Here is a 23,127-nt window from a genome sequence, read left to right as displayed (position 1 = left end):
GGCTTGCCCCAGCTCTGTGAAGGCAGAGAAACCGATTCACCGTTGTGCTAGCACAGGTCCTTTCTCTTCTCTCCCTCGTAAACAAGTTGAAGGGGTCTGGAGAGAGGGGAATGGGAGTGACGGAGTGAGAAAACTGGAAAATTAAGAGATTGTGGTCAGATTGTAATGTTGGCGTCTCAGATTTGAGAGGTGGATCAGTTTTGCATGGTTCCTGGTACAGTGAATTGTGAAGGGCTGGAAATGTGATGACACAACCAAAAAGTTGTGGGGACCTGGAATGTGGAAAGGAGCCTTCACCTTGATTCCCCACGTTGGACCTTGTAGGCTGCTTCAGGTGGTGGGGAGAAGGGGAATAGAAAGCAGAAAGAGGTTGTAGGTAAAAGAGAAGGAATGGAAGAAGAGACAGTTTATTTTATTTGTAGCCGTTCCTCATGAGAATTCTAAGACTTTGCAAGTATCTTTTATTGAGTTTGATTTTTTTCCAACTTAACTCAGGGACAACCTGAGTGAATTTCTGAGTTTCTTTTCATAGCATGGCCCCCTTGTGTTTACAGAAGGAGAATCTGAATTTTTCCCAAAGCATTAAGGTCACAATAGAGGTGAGGATTTGGGAGGATCATATCTTCAATTAGTGGGGCGGAGAAAAGGTTGAGTTCTACCTAAGATTCAAGTTGGAGCACTTGACTCTGAAGATACCCTATTAAGAGAACTGGGGCTGCAAATAGCCAGGTTGTGATAAATGTGTATTGAATTTTGGAATTAACCAATCAGTTGAAATTGATCAGTTGAGGTCTCTTGATATAAACATTATAATAACTTGGGTAGGATCTTTTTGGACGTATTTCTATAGGTAAGATACAATGTATGTTCCTTTAAATAAGTTAGGCTGCTAACAGGTTTAGTTATGTTATTTCCTCATATTTTCTTTGGATTGCTTCTCCCTGACCTCCAACTTCCCAGGTTGTTAATTTTTATCCTCTTTCCTAATAAAACCACTTAAAAACTGTAAACGTTTCCTCTAATACTGTTTTAGTTCTTCTCGCATTTTGATATGTAGATTTTTTATTATTTGTTCTAAATATTTTCTAATTTCTGTTATTTCTTCTTTAACCTATGAACCGTTTAAAAGTGTGCTTTTAAAATTTCTAAATGTTGGTTTTTAAGTTTGTTGCTGTTCCCCCCCCCCCCCCCGGAAGATTTGCCCTGAGCTAACATCTGTTGCCAATCTTCCTCTTTTTTTCTTTGAGGAAGATTAGCCCTGAGCTAGTATCTGTGCCAGTCTTCCTCTGTTTTGTATGTGGGTCACCACCAGAGTGTGGCCAACAAGGGGTTTAAGTCCATCTGCGACTGGGATCTGAACCTGTGAATCCGGGCCAGTGAAGCAGAGCATGCTGAACTTAATCACTATGCCTCAGGGCTGGCCCCTGTTACTGATTTTTAAATTAATTGCATTGCAGTCGAAGAATATAGTCCATGTGATATCATTTCTTCTTTTTGTTAAGACTTGCTTTGTGTAATATAATGTCAGTTTTTATGAGTGTTCTATATGTTTCTAAATACATATATTCTGTTATTGTTGGGTGTGGAGTTCTATATATGGCATTAGACTAAGCTTTTCAATTTTGTTTAAATTTTTTATAGCCTTTCTAATTTTTGTCTCCTTGGTCTATCAATTATTGAGAAGCATCTTAAAATCTCCCAGTGTGTCTTATTGGCTAAGTATGCATCCCTAAACAATATAGGTTAGTTTTGCCTGTTTATGTATTTTTATATGAATGAATCTCATAGTCTATAGCTTTTTGTGTCTGTTTTTTTTGCTCAGCTTTACGTTTTTAAGAGTCATCCATATTGCTTTATGTTGATATAATTCAGTAGTTCTCAAAGTGTGGTCTGTGGACCCTAGGGTTTTCCCAAGACCGTTTCAGAGGATCCATGGGGTCAAAACTATTCTCATTATTCTATGAAGGTGGTGTTCACGCTTTTCACTGTTGACATTAGTACTGCTGGTGCAAAACCAGTGGTGGGAAAAACTGCTGACACCTTACCGTGAATAAAGGCAGTGACCCCAAAGTGTGCTTGTGGTCATTTTAATCCAGTTTGACTCAAGAATGTCCTTGATAAAGCAGGAGAAATGGATGATTTTATTAAATCCCAACCCTTGAGTATACATCTCTTCAATATCCCATGGGGTGAAATGGCAGGATGCTTAAAGCACTTCTGCGTATTGAGCTGTGACAGTTGCCTTGAGGAAAAGCACGTGTATCGTCTTTTTGAAAATGTTTTTTAAAGATTTTATTTTTCCTTTTTCTCTCCAAAGCCCCCCAGTACATAGTTGTATATTCTTCATTGTGGGTCCTTCTAGTTGTGGCCTGTGGGACGCTGCCTCAGCGTGGTCTGATGAGCAGTGCCATGTCCACGCCCAGGATTCGAACCAACAAAACACTGGACCGCCTGCAGCGGAGCGCGTGAACTTAACCACTCAGCCACGGGGCCAGCCCCACGTGTATAGTCTTTTGAGTTGTAAACTAAACTTATCCTTTTTTAATAGAACACCATTTTTATTTGATATAATGACTGATAGATGAACTAGGTTGCTCACACTGGGGTATTTGGCAGACATTTTCTTGAAAATGAACACAGCGAACCTGTCACTTCAAAGAAAAGCATATTTGTTGCCAATGATAAAATTTGAGTTTTCACATGAAAATTAGAATTTGGGGAAACTTTTATCTACCTCTGTGAACTTGACAGCTTGTCAATAGTTAAAAACATTTCCGATGAGATAGGTGGCGAGATTAATGAATATGATTTTTTTTTTTAATGTCATCATTTGGAAGGCTTGCGTAATTCAGTGAATAGGTGTTTTCCAAATGATGTGCACGTGTTGTTACAAAATCATGCTTGGGTAAAAGATTCATTCAACATGCAAGATAGGCCAGTGGATTTGATGAATGTACAGAATATGAAAAGTTCATTGATGGAGTTTCAGATGCTACAGTGCTTGGGGTTTCAGATGCTTTGTTAAGATGCCACATTTCTTAATCTTTAAGAAATTCTCACTTGTGGAGTTTTGGTGTAGTATCAAAGAGGGATATCTACAATTACTTGAAAAGGCTGTTAAGCTACTACTCCCCTTTCTAACTAAGTGTCTGTATAAGCCTGATTTCTTCATATGCTGCAACCAAAACAATGTATCACAACAGAGTGAATGCAGAAAGGAGGGAAAATTGAGCTGTTTTCTATTAAGCCAGACAATAAAAGATTTGCAAAAATATAAAACAGTACCACTCTTCTTTTCACTTTTGTTTTGGAAAACAAAAGGTTATTTTTCATAAGAAATGTTATTCATATTAACATATATTTATTGTTGTTTTAAAATGAATAAATACACATTTAAAAAACAGTGTGCATATATATGTGTGTATATATATATATATATATATACACACATATACACACACACACATGCACACACAAAACGTCTTTGGGATCTTTAATAATTTCTAAGAATGTCAAAGGGCCCTGAAATAAGAAAGTTGGAGTATTTAGTTCATTTTTGTTGGAGTATAATATTCCATTGTAAGATTTTTGATCCAGTTTATTCACTCAACTGTTTTTTGGACATTTGTTTTTTACCCTTTGGAAACGGGAACATTATGAACGTTGCTTCCGTGAACAGCCTAGGATGTGTGCCTGGTGCACATAAGTGGGCCTTTCTGTGAGGTATATAACTGGGAGTGGAATTCCTGGGTGATAAGATATGCATATCTTTTGCTCCTATCTTCAGCTTTTCTAAATAACACCTGATTTAGTCAAATTTCGGCAAGAAGCAGAAGCCCACAAACGAGTTATTTTGAGAGTTTAATAAGAGGACGATTTGCTGAAACAATCCTTTCTCCACTGCTCTGAGGTGCCACCCTTGTCATAAATCAGATGCTTATAACTATGTTCTTGACTCCCTCTCCTGTTTCATGGGTCTGTGTGCCTACCTTTGGGCTAACATCACGGTGTCTTAGTTATTACAGCTTTCTGATATATCTTGGTATCCAGGATGGTAAGTCTCATTTGTTGTTCTTTAGGATTTGTTTTGGCTGTTACATCCTTTGCATTTCAGTATAATTTTAGAACCTGCTTGTCAGTTTTTCATACACACAGCACATCCTTGTTGAAATTTTGATTGGGGATTTTGTTGATCGTGTGCATCAACTTGGGGGAGAAATGAGATCTTTATTATGCTCTTCTAGTTCAGGGATATACCCATCCATTTATTTATTAATTTTTCTCAATATGTTTTATGGTTTTCTTTGTAGTGGTTGTATAGATTTGTTCGATTTGTTTTTAAGTATTTGATTTTTTTTGATACTATTTAAATGATGTTTTAAGTGTTGTTTTCTAATTGTTGCCATTATGTAGAAATACAGTTGTTTTTTACAAATAAATAATCTTACTGAAATTACTTATTGATTATAATAGTTTAGCTGAGGAGTCTTTGGATTTTCTGTGACCATACTTGTCTTATCTGCATATAATGACAGTTTTATTTTTCCTTTTCCAATTTTTATACATTTGTTTACTTGCTTTATTGTACTATTTAGGACCTTTGGTAAATGTTAGTTGAATAGAAGTGGTGATCTGAGGCGTCTTTGTATCATTTCTGATCTCAGAGGGAAAGCTTTCAACATTTCACCATTAAGAATGATGTTTGCTATAGTTTTGTTTTGTTTTTAATATTCTTTATCTGATTAAGGGAAGTTTCCTTCTATTTCTGGTTTTTATCCTGAATGGATGAATTTTTAAAATCCTGATTGGATATTAATTTATCATGTTTTTCCAGCATCTAATGAGATAATAGCATGATTTTTCTGGCTGTTTTGTTATTGTGAATTATAGATATTTATGAGTGTTAAACTAACCTTGCAAGGACCAAGTGTTCTTTTTATGTATTATTAGATTTCTAGATTCTGTTTGCTAATATTTTGTTTAAGATTTTTGCATCTATGTTCACGAATGAGATTGGCTTAAAATTTTCCTTTTGTGTAATGTTCTTGTCATATTTTGCTATGAAGATTATGCTGGTTTTGGAAAATGGATCAGGGGAATTTCATCATTGTGTGTTCTTGAGAAGAGTCTGGATAGGATTGATGTTATCTCTCTTTTTTTTTTCTTTTGGTGAGGAGGATTGTCCCTGAGCTAACATCTATTGCCAGTCTTCCTCTATTTTGTATGTAGGACGCCGCCACAACGTGGCTTCATGAGTGGTATGTAGGTCTGCATTGGGATCCGAACTAGTGAACCCTGGGCCACTGAAGTGGAGTGCTCAAACTTAACCACGACATCACTGAGCTGGCCCTGATGTTATTTCTTTTTAAAATAACAATATAATTTTCTTTGTGGGGAAGTTTTTCTTTAACAGATGGAAAACTTTTCAGATTTTTAAATTTCTTGTTTCAGTTTTGATAATTGTGCTTCTCTAGGAATTTGTCTATTTCATCTAAATTTTCAAATTTGTTGGCATAAAGTTGTTCATAATATCCTCTTATTTTCTGTGGAATTTGTAGTGAGGTTCTCTTTCATTCCTGATCGCTACCCTTTTTCTTTTTGAGTCTCACCAGAAGTTTAAGTAATAAGCTTTAGCTGTATTCTACAAGTTTTAGTATGTTGTACTTTTATTATTGTTCAGTGCAAAATAATGAGGATGTCTTCTTTAAATCCATGGGTTATTTAGAAGTAAATTGCTTAATTTGCAGACACAGGGGATTTTCAGATTTATGTATTTTGATAGTTCTAATATGGTCCCCCTTTGGTCAGAGAACGCACCCTGAAGTTATTTCAGTCCTTTGGAGTTTGTTAGACTTGCTTTATGGTCCATTGTGTGATCACTTTGGATAAGAGGTCATGGTGCACTTGAAAAACATGTTTATCCTGCGGTTATTGGGCGCAGTGTCCTGTATGTGTAGTGTCATTTAATCTTACATATTCTTGTGGTTTTTGATTTTTGTCTGCTTGTTCTATCAGTTACTGTTAAAGTCTTTTTCTCTTTTTAGTTCTGTTTTTGCTGTGTACGTGTTGAAGCTATGTTATCACATGTATACAAATACAGAATTTTTATGTCTTTCTTGTGAATCATCATGAAATGGTTTTCATTTTTAGTAATGCTTCTTGCAGAGTTTATTTTGTCTGATATTAGTATTAGCTTTTTTATTTCCTTAGTGAGTGCATGGTTTGTTGTTTTCCAGAATTTTACATTCAACTTTTCTGTGTCTTTATACCTAAGGTAGGTCTCTTATAAACAGCCTATAGTTGTTATTTTTTGTCCCTAATCTGACAATATTACTATTTTAATTAGAATATTTAGCTTATATACATGTAAAGTAGTGACTAAAATTTCAGTGTAAATCTACAGCTGACCCATTGCTTTCTCTTTGTCCCACCTGCTCTGTGCTTTTGGCCTCTTTCCTTTATATCTCCTTTTTGGAATAGGTAATTTTTATTATTCTCTCTTTTCACCTCTTAGCTTGTTAGCTGTATATTTCTTCTGTTCTCTTAGTTATTTTCTTAGTGGTTATGTATTCTAACATGCATCCTGGAGCTATTGAAGGCAGATAGAAACCAGAACTCTCACCCGTCATGGGTGCTGAAGGGACCTCAGAGCGCTCGCTCTCCATTGTCTCCTCCCTCCCAAACTTACGTGCTGTTGTTTATGTTTACATATATTTATATTTTAAAATCCACAAGATACTTATTACTTTCTTAATACAGTCAGTATCCATTTAGTTTTATCTATTTACTTTCTGTTGCTTTTCGTTTTTTTCTACATCTCTTAGCTTCCATCTTTTCTTCTAGAAAAGGTCTCTCTATTTGTCTGACAGTGTCTTTCTTTCTCCTTCGTTTCTGAAGTTGGTTTTTTCCTGGATTTAGAATTCAAAGGCAGTTGTTTCCTTTCAGCCCTATGAAGATACCATTGCCTTGTGTTCTGCCTTCCATCTTTTTCTACTGAGAATTCAGCTTATAGTTTTATTGCTAATTCCTTTGAAGGTAATCTGTATTTTTCCCACTAGCTGTTTCTAAAATCTTCTGTCTTTGGTTTTCAGCAGTTTTACACTGCTGTGGCTAGGTAAAGTTTTCTTTCCTATGTTCTGCTTGGAGTGTTCTGCTTGGAGTTTGTAGCATTTTTGAATCTGTGGCTTGATGTCTTTTTTGAGTTCTGGAAAATTTTTAGCCATTATCTCTTCAGATACTGCTTCTGCTCCATTCTCTCTTTTCTCTTTCTTGGACTTAAATACCTCGTATGTCAGACCCTTTCACCGTGCCCCTTATATCTCTCACATTCTTCTATATTTTCATCCTCTTTTCCTTAGACTTCAGTCTGGATATTTGCTTCTGATTAAAATGTTAAGTAACTAATTCTTTCTTCAGCTGTATGTAATTTGCTGTTAATTAAACACATCCATTGAATTCTTAATTTCAGTTCTCTGTTTTTCAGTTTTAGAATTTTCATTTGGGTTTTCTTTTAATAGTTTCCAATTCTCTGCCAAAATTTCAATCATGTCTTTTAATTACTTCAACATATTATTATCCAAGATAATAATACAAGGCAATAAAAATAGACTCACAGGGGATCCAGATTATCTTGGATTTTGGTCATAACTGTTGCCTTATGTGCCAGTTATTGTCTTTAAGAAATTGTGAAGGTTGTTTGAGGCTCTGGATGATGTTAAGCTCATTGTAGAGTTTTGCTCTGGGCAGGCAGTTAGGCTAAGGGCGAACAGCACATGTACACCAGTCAGGGATTGACATCCTTCCCAGCTGGGCATCAGGCTGTGTGAAGGCCGCTCTGTTTCTGGTATATCTTAACTCAGGGTGTAGCTGTCAGGGTCCCAACTGAAAACCCAGGGTGTTTGCCCTCCTCTTGGGTGGTGGGAACTCTTGAAGTTTTGTTCTCTTGGCTTTGCATGCTGCTGAAAGCTCTGCTCAGCTTCTTGCTTCTTAGCAACAGCTTTTGGGATTTGTGACTATTATCTGCCTAAAAAAGAAATAACAATAATTCTGTATCATCAAATATTCAGTCACTTTCAGATTCTCCTAATGTCTCATAAATGTTTATTGTAGTTGGTCTATTCAATTCAGGATCCAAACAAGGTCAATATATTGTAATAGGGTGTTAATGTCACTTCTACTCTATGTTTCCGCCATTTTATTTTTTTATTTGAAGAAACAAGGTCAGTTGTGCTGTAGAATTTCCCATGTTCTGGATTTTGTTGATTGCATTCCTATGGTGCTTCCTATAATCTGATAGTTGGATCCAGAGGCTTGATCAGATTCGGATTCAGGAGGCACGTAATGCCGGGTTGTCTCTCACTTCGCGATGCTGAGATTGACCAGTGAGTCAGTAGAGAGTCAGTTCGGGTTTTGTCAGCCTGGTTTGTGCATTGGGAGTGTCCTTGTCTGTCATTCACTGAAGGTTTCAGCAGCCTTTGTTCAGCATTGTCCAGATCCATTATTTCATTAGGGGCTGCCCCATGGTGGTAGTCTAATGCCTTCACTCCTTCCGTGTTTATTAGCCTGGTGAATTCTTTTTAACTCAATATATATTACCTCCCTCCTACACGCACACAAAAGTTTTCTTCAACTTTATTTTAGATTCTCGTTCTTTTTACAGAATTTTAGCCTTTTTCCCCCCAAAGAAGCAATAATGATTAACATTCTGGTTCTCCTTTCTCTGCTCTCCATAGTCATCTGTCCTCCAAGTACTATTTTTTTTTTTTTTTTGGTTTTACCTCTGTGCCTTCTTTTTCTTTTATTATCTTGTCTTTGTTCTGTTTTTCTTTAAGAAGGAAGCTTTCTCAGAATAAATGTGTCCATTCTATCACCTGCTTTCCTGATATCCATTCTGCTCTTTTTTCTTCCACTGTGAGTTTTAATTTTTTAGTATTTCAGGTGATTCCTTATAGTCTCTCCTTGCCTTGGGCACTTCTTTTTTTCCTTATGCATTTCTTTTCCAACGTGTAAAGTCCATATTATACCATATTCTGTTGCAGCTCTAAATCTATTTCCTAAAGTTTCCTTTTAGCTTATTTTATAGATAATTTCCAGGTAATTTCTTTCTCTGAAACCTCTGGATGATACTCTTTTCCTTGTTACATAGATGTTTTATTTTTTTTAAGCACGCGTGAATTTATCCAGGTACAGCGTTTGCAGATGGTGTGAGTGAGCTGTTCCTTCTTCTCCCCTTTCCTTTTGGGTGGTGGTCTGATTTCTTCTGAGAGTTACAGTTGGGATGCAGGTTTGTGTGATGCTGCCAGTTCAGTGCCCTGTTCCTGATCTCTGCTCCATCGCGTGACGTCAGCGCTTGCCTCTGCTTCCTGATCTTCTAATCCTTTGAATCTATGAAAATGTATACACATATTCCTGCTTTCTTAAACAGAGTCCTGACACTTCAAGGATGGATAAAATTTCCCAGGCCTAGACAGGAGATGGGCATTCCAGGCAGAGCGATTAGCATGTAGGAAGCCTGGAGGCATAAAGCAGCATAGCATGTCTTAAAAACTACAAGTTTTTTTGTGCAAATGTTTGTGTGTGTCTCTCTTTGGTAAGGTATATAATACCGTTACCTGGTGTCTTAAAGGTCTGCAGCCTTACCCTTCCAGCCTCTGCAGTCCTTTAGAGTTTTCTCATGGCTTTAGCAATCCAGCATTTCCAGCTGCCCACAGGCGTTCAACTGAGCTCACCTACTACAACGCGTCCCCTATTAACATACTGCAATCTCGATATGTTAAAAGGGGAGTCATTATCTTTTCCCACAAATCAAATTGTTTTCCTGTCCATCAGTAACTTTTCCAGTCTCTAAAGCTTGAAAACTTTGGCGTCATCTTGATCTTGTGTCTTAAATGGTTGTTCTGTATTCAGTTGGTGAGTGCTGTTGCGTCTCCATCCAGCTTTCTCCGTGACTCATCCATCTCTGTTTCTGTGCTGCCTTTTCCCTCATCTAGGCCCTGTTACTGTGCCAGGTCTCTTCCAGCGTCTCCACTTCCTGCTTCTCACTTCTTGCCTCTTCAATCTATTTTCCATATGGCTGCCAGATTTATACTTTTTCAAAAATGCCTCCTTCCTTCCGTTGCTCTTCTCTCCTGAACCTCTAATACCTAATCACCTATAGAGGACAAAATATAAATTGTTCAGTTTGATTTTCTCGGCTCTTATGTCTCACATCCCGTGGTATAATTTTCAGCTAGACTATTCTCATTTTGTCTTGGATATATCCTGCCACAAAGTTTTACGCTCTTATTATTTTAATAGCAATTCCTTTATCCCTGCTTTTGACCTAAGTCTTTAAAAAGGACATCAAAGAGCATCTAGGTCTGAATTTTGTACCTAGTTTTATAGTTTCTGACAAGATGGCTGCGACTTTCAGTGCCTGGAGTTTGTTGGGTGTTCTGCTCCGCAGTTTCTTTACTATTTCTAAAACCTGTTCATCTTTCTCTTTCTCTTTTTGTACCACTCTCTTTTTAATGCCTTATATTGTATTTTGTTTATTTAATATATGTTTATTGTCTTCATACCTAAAGCGTATGTTTCTTGAAGTGCTTAATATCTTGTGTGTATATTCAAATAGTTAATGAAGTTTAATTTGAACTTTAAGATCTCAAAGAAATTATTTTAACAACATGTTGCCCTCCTACCACGCACCTTGAGGAAGACAAAAGTGATAAAGTATTGGTTCAGTTATCAGTTATGCAGGAGCCAACATTTGAGCTAATTTTCTAGATAGTTAAAAGTTGGCTCTTTAAAAGCCCTTAGATTTAATAATATTTCCACCTGAACATTTATTACTGTCCCTCTTTGGCAAGCCCAGAATACTGAGGGTTATTTAGGCTTGTTTTTTGATGACTTACTCATATTTGTGAGGCTTACTCATCTTTGTAATCCTAGTCCTCAGAAAAGTACCCAGCACATGGCAGACACACATGTTGGAATTATATCTGATTAACAGTGTCATTGTTATGATCTGTTACCATACCATACGTGCTATGGGAATTAAATTGAATTTGCGTGTTTTAGCTTTCTTAGGCCTTTTTTTTTTGCCAGTCTGTAATTATTTGCCACTTATAAAAATGAAGTATGGAATCTGTAGCTTCATGAATAGAGTGTGATCTAATTTTTGAGTGAAAAAATGAAGTTGTATATATAAAAATTCATCAAGAGGTATAGTATGATTTGTTAATTTTACTGTATGTTAATAAAAAATTAAAATATTCAGGTTGCCTCTGCTTAGTTTTCTCACCTTTCATAAAATCTTTGTTTTTATTGTCTTTCACTGCTGTTTTGTCGTATGGGTGTCAGAGAGAGGCTGGACTAGTTAGACAAGAGACTTGAATGGGAGAAAGTGCCAAGATGGTGTGGGAAGCCCAAGAGCTAGCAGGGTTGTCTGAGGTGTGTGCTGGATGCATGAGAAAGCCAGCAGTCTGAAGACCTAAGCGGTCAGCAAGGGAGGGGCAAGGAATTTCTCTGGGCTCAGGCAAACAGGGACAGATGTCCATCTGGCCAGTTCAGAAGTGAGGCAGACAGCCCAGGTCAGTGAACTTAGGGCAGAGGCCTTTGCCTTTTGTCCTCTTGTCAACCCCTAATCTAAGTAGGAAGTGCATTCCACGTCCCAGCCTGCAATTGTGAGTTAAGGAAAGATACAAGGAGAACGGCTAGAGAGGTGGTTCTGATCGCTTAACTTTTTTGGCAGGCTTTCATTCTCTTGTTTCAGCGTTAGTAACTGCGGTATTCAAAATAGAGTGGTCTCTAGAGTGCCTTCTGGTGGCAACTGCCAAGGGTTTCAGCCTTCATGAACACAGCTGTTGGTTAGAATCGCTCTCAGTGCTCCCTGGGGAAGCAGGCCCTGATGCTGAATCCTCAGCCTTCGTTAGGGTCCGGTTGTCGTTAGATTTGGTCTTCCCACATCACCTTAAATAAAAGGTCTGCTTCATAATACAACTGAGTGTCCTTTCCAGATGCCTTCGGTCCTTCTGAGGACTGGAGATTCTAACAGCGATTCTAACTGTTCTGTTTTTCCATAGTTCCCAGGGTCAATTTTGTAGATTATTCTCAGAAATCATTCTATGTGAGTTTTAAAAACCCAAAAGTCAAAAGTGTTCATAGTATCAGTTCTGAGTAATGATTATCATACTGATCAGGAAAGTTTCTGTCTTCCAGACTAGCAGCTCTTAAAAACTATTGAGGACCCCCCCATAAAGCTTTTGCTTATGTGGGTTATATTTATCAATATTTACTGTATTAGAAATCAAACGTATTTTTTAAATGTTTATCAGTTCATTTAAAAATAACCGTTTATTATTTACTTAAACAAATTCAACTTAAAAAAAGGTATAAGTTAACACAAGTAAGTTGTCTTTTATGAAAAAACTATTTTCCAAAACAAAAACATTAGAAGAATGAAAAGTTACATTTTTGCAAATCTCTTTAATAATCGCCTTTTCAGATAATTGTGGATATTCTTCTTTGAATCTCTCCCCAAATTTAACAAATGGTATTTTCTTGAAGATTAGTTGGAATGTGGAATCTGAAACGACATTAATGAACTTTTGATACTTTGTACACTTGGGAAAGAATGAGTGTGAAAAGGCAAATAACAGATTGTTTGAACCTTACAGTAGCCTGTGAAGTTCTGATGCGTGTATTATTATTTCTGTTTTACAGATGAAGTGACTTAATCCAGGACAGTGCCACTTAATAAACTATCATAGAACTGCTTGTGGTTTAGAATTGCCCATCATGCACTAGATTTAATTTTGATGATAGATTAATTATCCAAATGATAGTCCCTGGTCAAATTCCTTGTGTGTTTTCTGTCTGTCTGATATATGCAGGTTTTCTTCTTAACACTGTATTTTATTTTTATTCTAGACTTATTCTGGACTCTTCTGTGTAGTCATAAATCCTTACAAGAATCTTCCAATTTACTCTGAGAATATTATTGAAATGTACAGAGGGAAGAAACGTCACGAGATGCCTCCACACATCTATGCCATATCTGAATCTGCTTACAGATGCATGCTTCAAGGTAACTGGAAATGTTAGAACGCTAAATACTCAGAATTTCTTAAATGTAATTTAGTGTTTTTATAAATGTCTCTAATCTCTTCTACAAAGGGCTTTGGGGTTTTGTTTTTTTAAAGATTAACAAGAAAAGTAATAAATGTTTATTGTAGAAAAATTATGAATTCTTAAGATTAGAGTGGGCAATGTGGCCATTTTCTATAGGAAGCTGGTTAAGTATGTTTGTTGCTTCATAACTACTTCATGTTAATTTTTATGTTAAAAAGCATCTAGTTTTTTTATACATTTGATCTCTACCACAAGCCAGTATAATCAAAGCTCTATTGCATTAGGTTTTAAAGCTGACAGGAAGGATAATAGAAAAGGTTGATGCTTTCATTGAGGGGAGAAAGATTATAAAATATTTCTCATTTAAATGCATGTAAAAGGAAAGAACAAAAGTTAGAAAGCGTGTATTGAGTTGTTGATTTGGATTTTTTTCTTTTGGATTTAGAATGAAATATAAATTTGAAGAGTCATTCATTTGAATCATGGCTTTAGACACAATCGTTTGTAGAGGGACACTTTTTTTGAAAACCAGAATATAGCAGTTTTGAATGCATTTAACATTATTGCTCAAAAAGACCGTGTTAAAGGAGCTTCCTAGGCTATGTGAAGTCTTCTATAGTAACTCTCCATCTTGGCTCCTTTTATTTTTTAAAAAATAAATTCTGTAAGGTATAATCTATGCAGTTCTTACATAGTAGCTCCATGATCTTCAGAAAACATTATTTGCTGCATCCACCGTCATCCAATTGCAGGTCCTGAAAAGGCTGTCTGGGTGACTGGGTCTGAAGGGCGGTGTGAAGGAATTAATAAAGTACAGTATCCATTTCCTACTTAAAGTTTTGTTTGGATACTTGTTATATACCAGGTCCTCTGAGGCGAACAGGAAGTACTTCCAGACTAGAAAGTGTCATAGATTGGTAAGGACAGGTTCACTATCAAAAATCAGTTTAGGCTTAAAAAAGATTAAATTTAATAACCTGTCTTAGGTTCAGAGACAAAGAATACTAAGAAATGGCTACGGGTGTGATAAATTGTTAGATAATGGAGAAAGGAGAAGCGCCAGCTTCTTTGTTTTCCATTCTGTGTTTCTGTTAAGAATAATCTTTATATGCAGAAAAGCATTTGTATGAATGAGCAGACTTTGCCTTATATGGGAGAAGAAATTGGAGAAAGTACACTCCTTCCCTAATTGAAGCCATATTTCCTTGTCTCAACAAATACGTTCTCACAATTGAAATTGCTGACCCTCTAGTCTTTGAAGTATTATATAGAAGGGGAGTTTCCAGAAGGCTGGGATCGTCTCACATATATAATTCTAGTTTTTAAAAGGGGGAAGAAGCTCTAGACTGCTGAGCTTAACATACTTGCCAGGAAAGATTCTGGAATCTATTGTTAACAGTCTAAGGACAACATGAAAATATTCACTGCATTAGTTTAGTAGAAAGGGAAATACAGTAGAAAGTGTTAACAGAGCAGTAGGACTTCTGCATGGCATTCCGTAGTCTTCCATGATAACCTCTTGACCGTGCTGAAAAGTTGCACTCGAGGTATTGATTCACACTTGAGGTTGGGCAGGTTTGTCAGAGTGTGCACCAAACGGTTTGTGCTCTCTCTGACATTTTTATAAATATACTTAAAGATTGGCATGCATGCTCATAAAATTTATAGATGGCATGAAACTGGGAGGGAAAATAAGTATGTTTGATGAAAAGAAATAATTTTTTAAAATATCTTGACAACTCGAGTGGGGAATTGAATCTAACAAAATAGTTAACAGGGATAAATGTTAATGTACCATTACTGGGTTCCCAAACCAACTGTACGGATACAGAATGAGAAAGATGTGGCTTACCAGCATACCGTATTATTAATATCATCATTAATGCTAGAATGAACATTTATTGAATGTTTCTGTGTGCCAGGCACTGGACTGAATGGTTTATGTGTATTATTTAATCCATAACAACAATCCTATAGAGTAAATAGAATTTCTAACCCTATTTTACTGAGGCACAAAAAGTTAAAAACTTGACCAAGAAAATGTAGATAGTAAGAGGTATGAGCTAAGATTTAAAACCAAGGCGATGTGATGTATTCTTATCCACAATAATAAAATTGCTTGTGAAAGTTAAAAATAATTAGTTGGTAGTTTTGATTATGTAATAATTTAAAAGTTTGATACAGAAAATAAAAACAACCCCTCCCCCCCAAGCAATTCCATTGTATTGCATTCTGTAAGTGAGGGATGACCTGCTGATATACACCACAAATCCATTGGGTTGGGACATCTGCTAGGATAGTCAGACAATAGCACATACAGTTGCTGATAAAGCTCATACCACCTGCCAATGCTGATCAATCGAGGTTTTCAATTACAAATGTGAGCAAATAGAGCTAAATGTCACTGGGTCTATGAAGGGGATCTTAGTAGAGAGGGGACCATGCAGAGGATTCAGAGCATATAGTCCCACTCAACAGTTTGTTTTTTTGATACAAAAAACAGACCATAGCTTGTTCTTTTCTTCAGTTTGGCTTCTAGAGGATACTGTATCAATGAAATGCAGAGGGTGCCTGGCACATAGTAGTTGCTCAAGAAATATTCATTGAATGACTGAATGAAAGTAAAGTTCTTGGACATAAAACTTGATTGCAAAAATCACAAACACAGTTGTTGTAAAATTTATGCCTAAGCATAACGTATACCTTAATATAACTAACCATTTCATGTTCTTTAGTGTTAAATTAAAACCTTTTAATTTCCAGTTGTTCACTGTTAATTTGTAGAGATATTATTTTTTAAGTATATATTGACATATTTTGAGACCTTGCAGTACTCACTTATTCTGGAAAGTTTTTTTGTAGCTTCTTTGGGATTTTCTGTGTAGACAATCATGTCCTCTGCAAATAGAGCCATAGTTATTTCTTCTTTTCCAATTCTATGCTTTTAATTTGTTTTCTTGCCTTGTGATGTTGAATAGATGCCATGAGAGCAGACATCCTTGCTTTGTTCCTGATCTCAGGGGGACAGTGTTCAGTTTTCACCATTAAGGATAAGGTTAACTGTAGAGTTTTTGGTACATGCCCTTTATCAGGTTGATGAAATTCCCTTGTAGTCTTAGTTTGCTGTTTGTTTTTATTTATAAGATTTTTTTAATTTTTCCTTTTTCTCCCAAAGCCCCCCCCGGTACATAGTTGTGTGTTTTTAGTTGTGGGTCCTTTTAGTTGTGGCATGTGGGATGCTGCCTCAGCATGGCTTGGTGAGCGGTGCCATGTCCGCGCCCAGGATTCGAACTGGTGAAACACTGGGCCGCCCAAAGCAAAGCCCACGAACTTAACCACTCGGCCACAGGGAAGGCCCCCTGCTGTTTTTTTTTTTAATCATGAATGGGCGTTGAGTTTTATCAAATGCTTTTTCTACATCCATTCAGATGATCGTATCATTTTCTTCTCTAGTGAATTAGATTGTTTACCTTTTGGATGTTGAGCTAACCTTGCATTCCCAGGATAGACACCACTGCTCATCATATGTATTATCTTTTTTGTATATTATTGGATTTGCTTCATTAACATTTTGTTAAGAATTTTTGTGTCCTTCTTTATGAGAGATATTTGTATATTATTTTCTTTTATTATAGTGTCTTTTTTTGATTTTAGTATTAGAGTAAGTCTTGTATGTATGAATGGGTTGGGAAATGTTTCTCTTCAATTTTCTGAAAGTTTATATGGAATTGGCATTATTTTTTTCTTTAAATCTTTTTTAGAATTCACCAGTGAAGGTGTTTTTTCTCTGTGGGAAGGTTTTTAATTACAAATTCGATTTTTCTTTATTAAGGATAATTGACATACCCTATTAGTTTCACAGATTCAGTTATCTTTAATAGATATAGGGCTTCTCAGGTTGTTATTTCTTCTTGAGTGTGCTTTAGTAGTTTATATCTTTTAAAGAAATTTAAATGTCAAATTTTTTTACATGAAGTGCTTCCTAATATTTCCTTATTATCCTTTTAGTACCTATGGGATCTATAGTGGTGATCCCTTTTCTTATTCCAGATATTGGTAATTTGTGTCTTTTTCTTGATCAGTTTGGCTAGAGGTTTATCAATTTTATTGGTTTTCTCAAAGAACCAGCATTTGGCTTCATTGATTTTCTTTTTTTCCTTCTTTCTGTTTTCCATTTCATTGATTTCTGTTCTATACATTTCCCTTCTACTTACTTTGGGTTTGCTTTGCTCTTTTCTAGTTGTTTAAGGTAGGAGCTGAGGTCATTGGTTCGAAACCTTTTTCACTGTTGAAAATATGATTTAATTCAACGTGGATTTACTAAGTACTTCCGTATGTGATTTTTGGGAGGTGCTTTGGAAAATACTGAGCTATCAAACAAGTCTCTACTTTTTAGAATGCTAGTTGCATTTTTTAAAGTAAAACTGTTACCTTTAAATATTACTGTAAGGCTGCCTGGTGACGTTTACTGATTTTTAGAGTACAAAGAGTAAAATTGTAAACTATTCTAGTGCTTAAGTTAGTCCTTGAAAAATGACGAGGATGCAGTGCAACAGAGGGAGGAATCGTTTAATCCTACAGAGAATCTTAGAGGTTGGCAAGCCTGGCCCTTTATTGTCCTCACAGTGAAACTGAGGCCCAAAGCTAATACGAGACCAGACGTAACAGGCGGGTCGGGCCAGAAGAGAGTTGTTTTGTTCTGTTTTTTGGTTTTAGGGGTGGGGATGTGGTGTGGTGAAAAGCATGGGGGAATGAAGTAGGGAGCAGGTTTGAAGGGTAGATTGTGGTTGTGTAGGTCTCAAATTTCAGACAATAATAATAGCATATACAGATGCAGGAAGAAAGCTGTTCTGAATGAATGAGGAGGCAGTTTAATTTTGGTTAATTTTGTGTGTGTGTTTTGGTTTCTTTAATGTGTCAACCACTTTAGAAAAGCCATAAAAACTTGGTGTAGAGGAGTTCTGTAGAAACTGCTCAGACCAGGGAAATTTAGGTGTCTGAGGGTTCATATTTAGAGTGAAGAAGTAAAGACTTGGTAAAATCCTAGTTTATAGGTGAAGAGCCTGAGACCAGCAGGGAATCAATGCCTCAGTTACAGATACATAGTTTGTGGCAGAGCTGGAAGTAGAACGGAAGATTCCGGTTCCCACTGTCTTGCAGTGCCCAGCGTGGTATCTAGCACTGAATTTCTCAGCCCCCCTAACTAAGGCTAACTCTTAATGCTGGGAATAAAATAATGAGACAGTCTCTGATCTCAGGCAGCACATTCGAGTGGGCAGGCAATTGGCAGTATTGTTTGCCTAATTGTGAAATATGATTAAAAGAATGAAACAGTGAGGATCCTGAGAGAGTGTCTGGGACGGTTCCCCAGAGGAGACACAGCTGAGCTGAGCACGAAAGGACATGTGGAGATAGATATCCAAGTGGTTGTGGATCTGGGAAGAGTGTGTCGAAGAAAGGGTATGGCATGACCTCTGGGAATGAATAAAGGAGGCAGACATCAGCTATGCTGCCTGTGCGGCCAGAGGAAGGATAAAACAGTAGTTAAAGGCTATTAGGAGTTAGATTAGAGTTGAAGAGCTGGGCAGTAATAGATTCTTTGTATAACATAGAATATGTGAATACACATAAACTATATGAATGGATTTGTTTATTTTAATAACATGATATGAAGAGCATGACGTAGTGCATGAACTATTTGTTTTTCTTTCATGAAAGTTAGCTATGCCTGAACTACTATGAGATCCTCGCTGGGCCCCTGATGGCATCCCCAGAGGAAAAGCAAGCACAGCATAGGGACTGACGAGAAGGCTACCTGGGCCAGGCCCCAGGACCACAGTTCCTTTAGAAGCAATGGCAAACTCGGTCAGTAGTGTTAAGAACACAGGCATTGGAGGCGGACAGGCATTGGAGGCGGGCAGGCCGGGTTCCCACCCCAGCATCCTTGCCCCTCAGGAGCTCTGTAACTTGAGAGGATCCACTAACCTCCTTGAGGAACATTTCTCATCTGTAAAATAGATATTAATGCCCATAAGTGATTGGAAATCATACATCCTACACTGGGGATTTTATCCATGGGCTAGATGTGGATTTGAATTTCTTCTTCTCGTTTGAAAAATTGAGCTGCATACCTAAATCATTAATCACTTTAAAATCATGCAGATTTTTTCATTGTACATTCTTTGATTGTTTTTGGTATATATAACATTTTGTCTTGAGACAGTGGTTAAACCTAATATAGATGTTAATCCTCCTTCAACCTTCCTTTCAGTGTTTGATACTTTTTTCCCTCCTTTAAGGTCAAATTAGTAATGATTCCTCTCTGGTTGTGGGGAATCTTGAAGCCATTCTGAAAGGCAGTGGTTTCCAGGCCTGGCCATCAGAATCACTGGGAAACTTACTTAAAGAGGGATTTTCAGCCCATGGCCCCCTGAGAGTGACATAGTGAGGGTGGAGCTCCAGGAAGTACATTTTTATAAAGCTCGCCAGTTGAGTTTGATATGCAGCAGAGTTTGAGAATCAAGGTTGGAGAGGCATGTAAAATCTTCTAAGCCCAGGTTGTTTTTTATCCCCTCACCCCCAAGAATCTGGCAATATAATGAGTGAATTTGACTGGATTTAGGGCTATATAATAGGGCTGGGGAAGAGTTAACTTGGCCTGAGAGGAGGAGAGTTACTAATGTTTTATAGGCTATTACTGCAACTTTATTATATCAAATATTTTTAAAACCTGGCAAATGGTCACTTTCTTTTTTTTGTTTGTTTTGTTTTGTTTTATAGATCGTGAGGACCAGTCAATTCTTTGCACGTAAGTAAATGTTGAATGTTCAGACTTGTTTTTGATTCTGTTGGAAAATAAAGCAATTTTTTTTTTGTATGGGGGGAGTAGAGCAGTAATTTTAAGAGTTGGATGTAAACCTTGCAGTTATCATTTTAAGACTAAGATTATATAAATTGCTTAAATTTGATGTTATTGTTTGGTTGTCAAGCTGGGCTTTTCACTCATTTCATAATGTTAATCTGTGAAGCTTATATCTTTAGTTTGTATGTGTAAGAGTTGACCTATTGCACATTTCAGTATTTTATCCTTATTACCCAATAAACATTATTGATAATGTGCCTGTGTACTGTGTGCTAAGTACTAGCATGTCCCGGTTGAATAAAACAATATCCATGGCAGGAAATGATTAGATTTGCACATTAAAAAGATCATTTTGGCTACAGTGTGGAAAATGGATTAGAGTAAGAGTTGAAATAGCAAGACCAGTTAGGAGGCTGTTCAGTTACCTAGGCCAGAGAGGGTGCTGAATTAAGGTAGAGATGTGGGCGTGAACTTAGAACTGGATGAATTTAAGTGGTGTTCAGTTTAGGAGACAGACTCATCAGGACTTAGTGATTTACATGCCTAAGAAAGAGGAGCTGTGAGAGAAGGTGGAGTTAATCGTGAGATCAGGATGTCTCCTGACTGGGGAATGTGGGAGGAAGAACAGATTTGGAGTGGGAAGATAATGAGTGTGGTTGAGGACACCTTGACTCTGAGGTGCCTGTGGCTCATCTAAGTGGTGCTGTCTCCTCGGCTGTTGGATATGTAGATGGAGAGCTGGGGAGAGAGCTGTGCCAGAAGTGTCGATCTGACGAGTTGGCAGCATGGATGGTAATGGAAGCCATGCTAGTGGCTTAGAAGAATGTGTTGAGAGAGAAGGCAGAGTATGGAATCCTGAAGAAAAGCGACATTCAAGGGTCAGGCAAAGGACAAGAAGCCACAAAGCTGCAAAGACAGCTAAAAATGATCCACCATAGAGGCATGAGGAGACAAGAGAGTCTGGTGACACAGCATCCAAGGGGAGAGAGACATTTCAAGAAAGAGGGAGTGGTCAGCATGTCAGATGCTTTTGAGACTGAGACACACAGAGACACGTGCGTTGGATTTAGCAGTAGAACACGGAGGGTGGTGGCAGTAGACTGAGTGGGCTGGGGGTGGGAAGGGAGGTGGAAGCCAGATCGCAGTTGAGGAATGAAGGGGAGATAAAAATGTTGAAAAAAAATCAAAACACCAAGTGTAGGCCGACTACTTTCAAACAGTTTGAGAAAGTGAAAAGAGTAGTAGTTGAATAGTAGTAAGAGACTGAAAGAGAATTTTTGTTGTTATTGGTGGTGTTTTTAATGTGGGAGAGTTTAAATGCTGATGAGGGGGAGAGGGGGAGGACTGAGGGAGCAAGGAGGCAGGGAGATCCAGAGCACGGGGTGGGACGTCTGGGCAGGGCAGGGATGTGGGGGGTGCGACTCCTCTGCAGTAACGGGGTCAGGGAGGCAGATGGGGCCTGATGGAGGTAAACAGGTGTGGAGAGACTGGGAGTTGAGGAAGTTCTTACCTAACGGTTTCTCCTTTCTGTGAAGCAGAACATTTGGTATCTGAGAAGGGGGAGGAGTAGCAGGATAGGTTTGAGGAGAGGAGAGGTAGAAATAGCTGACCCTAGTCTGCTTTGTTGCTAACATTTTTTTCTAGCATTGTTTAGCCTCTGAGTTATATAAATTCGCTTTTCCTCGACAACAAACCACTCTGACTCTTGACTTAATGGCTTAAAGCTGTTTTCCCAGCAGTTGCATTGGGCTTGGGCTCAGCTGGGCGGGTCTGCTGACCTGGGTTAGGCTGAGCTGTCTCACCTGGGGCTCACTCTTGCATCTGCTGGGGCGGGCTGACTGTCAGCTGAGGTACCTTGGTCTCCTCTCCATGTATCCTCTCAGTCGCCAGCAGGCTGGCCCTGGCTGTTAATATGGTGGCAGGATTCCAAGAACAGCAAGAGAGCAGGCTCCACTGTCTAAGCATTGTTCAAGTTTCTCCTTGTGTCACATGTGCTGCCATCTCATTCCCAAGTGAGACACGTGGCCAAGGCGAGGGTCAGTGTGGGAAATACTGCCAAAGCGGGTAGATACAATGAGGTGTGAAACAGCTGGGGCCATTGCTATAGTCAATCCCCCGTGAGAGTGTTGGAATGGAACCAGATCCAATCCACCAAAAGATGGAACAATTGCAGTTTCTGCAAGTAGGTACAAATGGGGGACAGTGGAGCAAGAGAATTGAGGATAATGGCAAGAGAAACTGTCAGGATGGACCATGGGATATGCGCAAAGAGCGGAGGGTATTGATAGGGAGGAAGTAGATGGGTCAAAGAACTAGAGGTCTTGAGGAAATAGAACAGATAGTGTTGGGATTCTGGAGTGTTGGAGCAGAAGGAGTAGGCAGTGTGGCCGCAGACGATGAGATGGTAGTGGTTCCTAAGGTGTGGGCACAGGAAGGAGTGAGGAGCTGGAGAAGAGAGGTAGGAGAACGTCATCGGATTTGAGGGCAGCAAGGAGCCGAGGGGCTAGGGGTTTGGGATGTGTCATTCACACGAGGAGAGGAGGGACTCGGCAGCGTACACAAGAGAGATGAAGTGAGAGCAATGGCCACCAGTGAGCCCTTCCTAAAGCTAAATTATTTTACTTAGAGGACTGTTATTTATTCTGAGATATCCTTTCCCTGTATTGAAATAAAAAGTGCCTTTGTTTTTAAGACAAGAGCGGAGGTTTTTGCTTAATGATCTTACTAGGAAAATAAATCCAAATGTCAGAACCGCTGCTGCTGCAGTATGTGACATCAGAGAGGAGGGTGCGAGAGGTAGGGTTTTGTGAAAAGAGGGTCTGGAAACAGCATTGTGGAGAATGAAGAGGATGCGGCTGACTTTCTTCCTGACTCGTGTGTGTGCACATGTGTGATGTGGGAGAAAGAACAGTTTTCACCTGAGGAAGCTGCCTGAGGGAGAGCCAGGGTTCAGTAAGGCCAGCAGGAGGAGGGAGTGGTGAGTAGAGGCTGAGGATGTAGATGACGTTACTCATGGTGGAATGGGGGTCCCAGAGTGCACAGAGGAAACGGTGGGGGTGGGGGCAGAAAATAATAGAGTTTGGGATCAGGAGAAAGAAAACAAAATGTGAGAGCAGAGTGTGAGAATGAAAAGTGACCAGAGGAACTCACGTTTT

At 38.2% G+C, this 23,127-nt stretch overlaps 1 protein-coding gene across 18 annotated transcripts in view; it reads left to right on the top strand.

Moving 5' to 3' along the window:
- Positions 1–23,127, top strand: part of MYH10 (myosin heavy chain 10) — a 145,675-nt gene that overhangs the window by 8,742 nt on the left and 113,806 nt on the right. For all 18 annotated transcript variants that reach the window (XM_005597766.4, XM_005597767.4, XM_014728708.3 and 15 more), the window contains exons 3-4: positions 12,910–13,066; positions 19,891–19,918. In XM_005597766.4, the coding sequence (XP_005597823.3) occupies positions 12,910–13,066; positions 19,891–19,918 (185 nt within the window). The remainder of the gene's footprint in view (positions 1–12,909; positions 13,067–19,890; positions 19,919–23,127) is intronic.

Source organism: Equus caballus, chromosome 11, assembly GCF_041296265.1.
Source record: "Equus caballus isolate H_3958 breed thoroughbred chromosome 11, TB-T2T, whole genome shotgun sequence".
Taxonomy (NCBI): Eukaryota; Metazoa; Chordata; class Mammalia; order Perissodactyla; family Equidae; genus Equus; species Equus caballus.
This window is presented reverse-complemented; position numbering and strand designations above follow the sequence as displayed.